Below are 4,504 nucleotides of genomic sequence, written 5' to 3' on the forward strand. Positions count from 1 at the left end.
GGGTATTTACGTCCCGAGGGTCCCGTTAACACTTAAATAATAAACGGAAGACATATTTTGGAAATATATACATATACATATCGAATAGAACAACAAAGTTTAAAAGTTTGTAAATGAAGATGCTAAAATTTATATAACCTTTGCCAGTAATTACATAGAAAAAATTGTATGATGATGTAAGTTTAAAAAAAATCCTCTATTTTACCATACTGTAGCAACACCTATTTTTGTTCTTTAATGCAGAACGAAATATCGCAATGTTGTTAGATATCGAACAGTTTACAGTACAGATTATGTTTGTTGCGACGGTTATGCAGCGCCCCATGGCAGCAATGAATGTAGTGAACGTAAGTCAGATATACTGTATTTAGAAATTTGCACAAAAAAAGCCATAAAATTGTACGTGTAGGTAAAATCTTCACACATGCATAACAAACTGTCGAAACAGCTTAATTTATTTATCTCTGTACAGCTATATGTGCGCCCGCATGTATAAACGGAAGATGTGAAGGCCCCAATCTGTGCGTATGTGACGAGCAGTTCCATGGACCAACATGCGAATATAGTAATTATTTTATACTATTTCATTATTGTAATTTATCTTTACTAATATCACCATTAACATATTATGTAAGTATTATTATGTAATTATTATTTTAAAGATGCTTTAATTGTTCACGTCGTCATGTTGACACTAAAATAAGCCATTGTTGCCATTTGTTTATGATTTGATTACTTTAACATTTATTTTATTTGCAAGTTAAACTTTAGTGGTTTAAATTTTTACAACAGACATAAGCACTATTTAAGCTATATTTCGGAATTGAATTCACAAAATAATCATATAGGCCTACTTAATTGTCTTGTTCAAGGCAGGAATAATTATAGCAGAAAGTCGTCATTATTCAGGTCACTGGTCAGAATGAGACAGATTTTAGATAACTGATAAAAATATCACATGTTTTATCCAAGATTGCGATTCAGAGATTGATAACTGTGAAACCGTAGATTGTACGAACAATATGGATTCCGTGTGCATAAAATGTCTTTACGACATCAGTGACGAAATAAAGGCGTATGATTTAGTAGACGACGTGTGCAAACGTAAGTTTAAGTGAATTTGAATGTATTAATTCTATTTAATTTGCATTTATGTCTTTTGAGGTTTAGCAACAGGTCTTTAACGAATAAATTTAGTATTACATCAATCTTGATTTTATAAAAACCCTATTTGAACTTAACGGCTAGTGTTGCTGTAAATGTATATGCATTTACAAAGTGCCATTGCATACATTATGTTTCGATATTTGTCTACTAGGCCTACTATACATTTTAAACAAATGCATTAAAACGTTACCTTACAAATAGGCCATTATATAATTAAAAACGTGTTTATTGCATACATAGCCGCCTTGATCAGAGCACACACTTAAAGCTATAGGTTTACTACCATTACAAAATCATAATAACGTATTAACATATGTATTTCTAATTGTTTTTCTAACCAAAATAATATAAGTATAATAAGAATAATATAAACTGTACATGTACAACTTTTTTGACATAACCTTATCTTTTACGATTCATAGAACGTTGTTCGTGGCGGAGTGATAGTAAGTCTTGCTATCCTGGTTCATGTACCTCTCCCCAAGGAGTTCCCAGTTGTGCATGTGCCAATGGTTTTCAATCGGATCCCAACTGCATGAGAAGTAAGTTAATATTCCAAGTGAAAAAAAAAGTTTTGTCATTCTAATATTATTATGCTCATATTATAAATTATTCTTTTTTTAGTTACTGAGGCGCCAATGGTATCGCACTGCTCAGTATTACTACAAAATGACGACGTATCCAATGGAATATCTACAAGTGATTTTTCTTGCCAGGATTCACAGGAATCACCTAGTCCTATCTATTCATCCTTACGAGGAAATGGCTTAGCTGTGAATTGGCAGACACGTTTTACTGGTCCATCGTCTGCTACATATCCATTTCCTTATTATGTCAACGATTTTAGAGTGGGCGTGATTTCAGCAGCGGTCAATTGGAGAATTTTAAGAGGTGAAAAGTACTTATTTAGACCCACTAAATTGCGTTAACTTAGTCTGGTGTCCAAGTGGCTGTTACCGAATCGGCCGAGTAGTGCCCGTAATAAGCAAAGAATGTAAAACACACGCCATTAGCCCCATCATCAGATGATAATAATAATAATAATAATAATAATAATAGTAATAATAATAATAATAATAATAATAATAATAATAACTAGACTTACTATATGTCTGTTTGAACAACAGAAGATAGAACTTTTTCCCATTGCTTTAATGAGAAATGATGTTGAAATTGCAAAAAAAAAAAAAAGTAAAATGTATTAAAAAAAGTAGGAAAACTAATATGATATTAGTGAAGTGGAAAAAAAACAAAAACCAAGTTTACTGCGACGTTATTAGTGAGACTTGAACTATGGGTGCAATGGTAATAGAGAGGTACATTGTGGCTCAACCATTGAGCGCTATACTGGCTGACCTTGCATAGGAAAGTGCATTTTCAGTTCATAGCGATTCAATGACTGAAAGCAAAAATTGTTCATGCACATCACGGTAGTTTTGAGTTTAACCTAGCTGCAACTGGTTTAAGCGCTTTAGAAAACGAAAATTGCGTTTAATCAACTGTCAACAAAAAATCTTTAAATGGTCTACATAACCACACCTTACTGCGGATCGTCACCAGAATTGGATCATTTCATTTCACCATGAAAAACTATTCTGCAAAGTGTCATTTTTATCCATCTAAGTATAACTGGGACGTAAGCAATTTAAATGACCCTCAAATTTACACCCTAACCTAGATAGTCCCCTACACATAATAATATCTTCCTTATAACTTGGGTTAAACTTTCCTCAAATTTTCATTCGGATCAGTTCGAAATATCTGGTCTGGGACGTTTTCCTTTAAATGGTCCTCAATATTCACACCCTACGCCGGATTATATTTACAAACTGTTATAGAAAGTTACATTATTTTACACCCATCGAAAACGTTTTATAAATATTTACGTATGGAATCTCAAAAACCCTCCAATTTACACCCTTGACTGATTCGTCGAACATAATACTATCTTCCTTGTAACTTGGTTAAACTTTTTCCGAATGTTTCATTGAGATCAGTTGATCCGTTTTCGAAATATGTGGTCTGGGACGTTTTCCTTTAAATGGTCCTCAGATCTATCCCCTACACTGGATCGTCAAAAATTGAATTATTTCGGTACTAGACCATTACAAAATAACATAGAATGTTTCATTTGGACCCATTGGTTTTTTGTTTTTTTAGAAATATGTAGGTCTGGGTCATAAAAAATTGAAAAGGCATGATATATGGCGTGTGCTTCAGTAAAGTACGGAAAAATTCTATGCAAGGGAAGTGACGACCGAAAAAAAAACAGTGCAAAAAATAGGAAAAATAATGCAAAAAAAAAAGATAAAAAAAATCTCAGAACAAAAACAATGGCTTTTCCCAGTACTGCTGGGAAAAGCCAACAATAATATTAATAATAATGATAATAATAATAATAATAATTATAATAATTCTAATTATAATAATAGGCCTAATAATAGGCCTCATAATAAGCCTAATAATAATAATAATAATAATAATAACAATAATAATAATAATAATAATTAATAGGCCTAATAATAATAATAATAATTATTATTATTATTATTATTATTACTATTATTATTAATGACATATCAAACAAATTAAATAGTATACGCCTACGTGTATATATCGACACAATAATCTTTATTAGAATTTTGTCTAAGCTTTAGAAACTTTATCGAGTACGGTATGTCTTTATTTTACAGGTGGTATTGCAGTAGCTAATGGCAGCATTGATTGTAAATTGAACCACGATAAAGATGACCCGAATTTGAGCTCACACTCTTGTACACGATATGGACAATTAACTGAACCTCTTCAACACAGTGACAAGTAAGAATTTATTTACATATGGGTGGCGCCAGCAAGAGGGGTGGGCTGGCGGTGGATAGGGAGAGAAAAAGCAATAATGTTAGGAAGAAAAATATATATGTGCTTTTTACACCTTTGTAGAATATAAAGTATATTAATTAAGCATTTTAAACTCCTAAACTGCCATAGTTTTCAAGGGCTTCGCCCCCACTTTCACTGAAGTTTAAGTGACACCCGAACACTACGCCCATTTACTTCCGCTCTCGTGTTGCAGTAATGCTTTTCTTAATGGGTTCAAACTTTTTTTCGCACTTGCAGATTCCTCTTCTTTAACTTTAAAAATGTATATATACCATGTACTAGTAATTAAAGCAATACCGCAAGACGGTTTGGAGTTTATCTCTATTATATCATGATTTATTTACAAAAAAATATCTATATCTCTTTGGAGATTCCTTTTCTATCAAATCTGATTAGACCTATATATATATATATATATATATATATATATATATACACATTTTTATATGTATAATGG

The 4,504-nt window shown here is 31.8% G+C and overlaps 1 protein-coding gene across 1 annotated transcript in view; it reads left to right on the forward strand.

The window, feature by feature from the left end:
- The window catches only part of LOC117112640 (multiple epidermal growth factor-like domains protein 10), an 11,074-nt gene extending 7,083 nt beyond the window's left edge, over window positions 1–3,991 (forward strand). Inside the window, exons 8-13 of the mRNA XM_033255750.1 lie at window positions 244–347; window positions 473–565; window positions 973–1,104; window positions 1,590–1,709; window positions 1,792–2,058; window positions 3,861–3,991. Coding sequence (XP_033111641.1) covers window positions 244–347; window positions 473–565; window positions 973–1,104; window positions 1,590–1,709; window positions 1,792–2,058; window positions 3,861–3,991 — 847 coding nt within the window. The remainder of the gene's footprint in view (window positions 1–243; window positions 348–472; window positions 566–972; window positions 1,105–1,589; window positions 1,710–1,791; window positions 2,059–3,860) is intronic.
- Window positions 3,992–4,504: the final 513 nt, after the last annotated feature.

The sequence above is a fragment of the Anneissia japonica genome, unplaced genomic scaffold (assembly GCF_011630105.1).
Source record: "Anneissia japonica isolate Jap-2015-1 unplaced genomic scaffold, ASM1163010v1 scaffold288219_len142424_cov121, whole genome shotgun sequence".
In the NCBI taxonomy this organism is placed as follows: Eukaryota; Metazoa; Echinodermata; class Crinoidea; order Comatulida; family Comatulidae; genus Anneissia; species Anneissia japonica.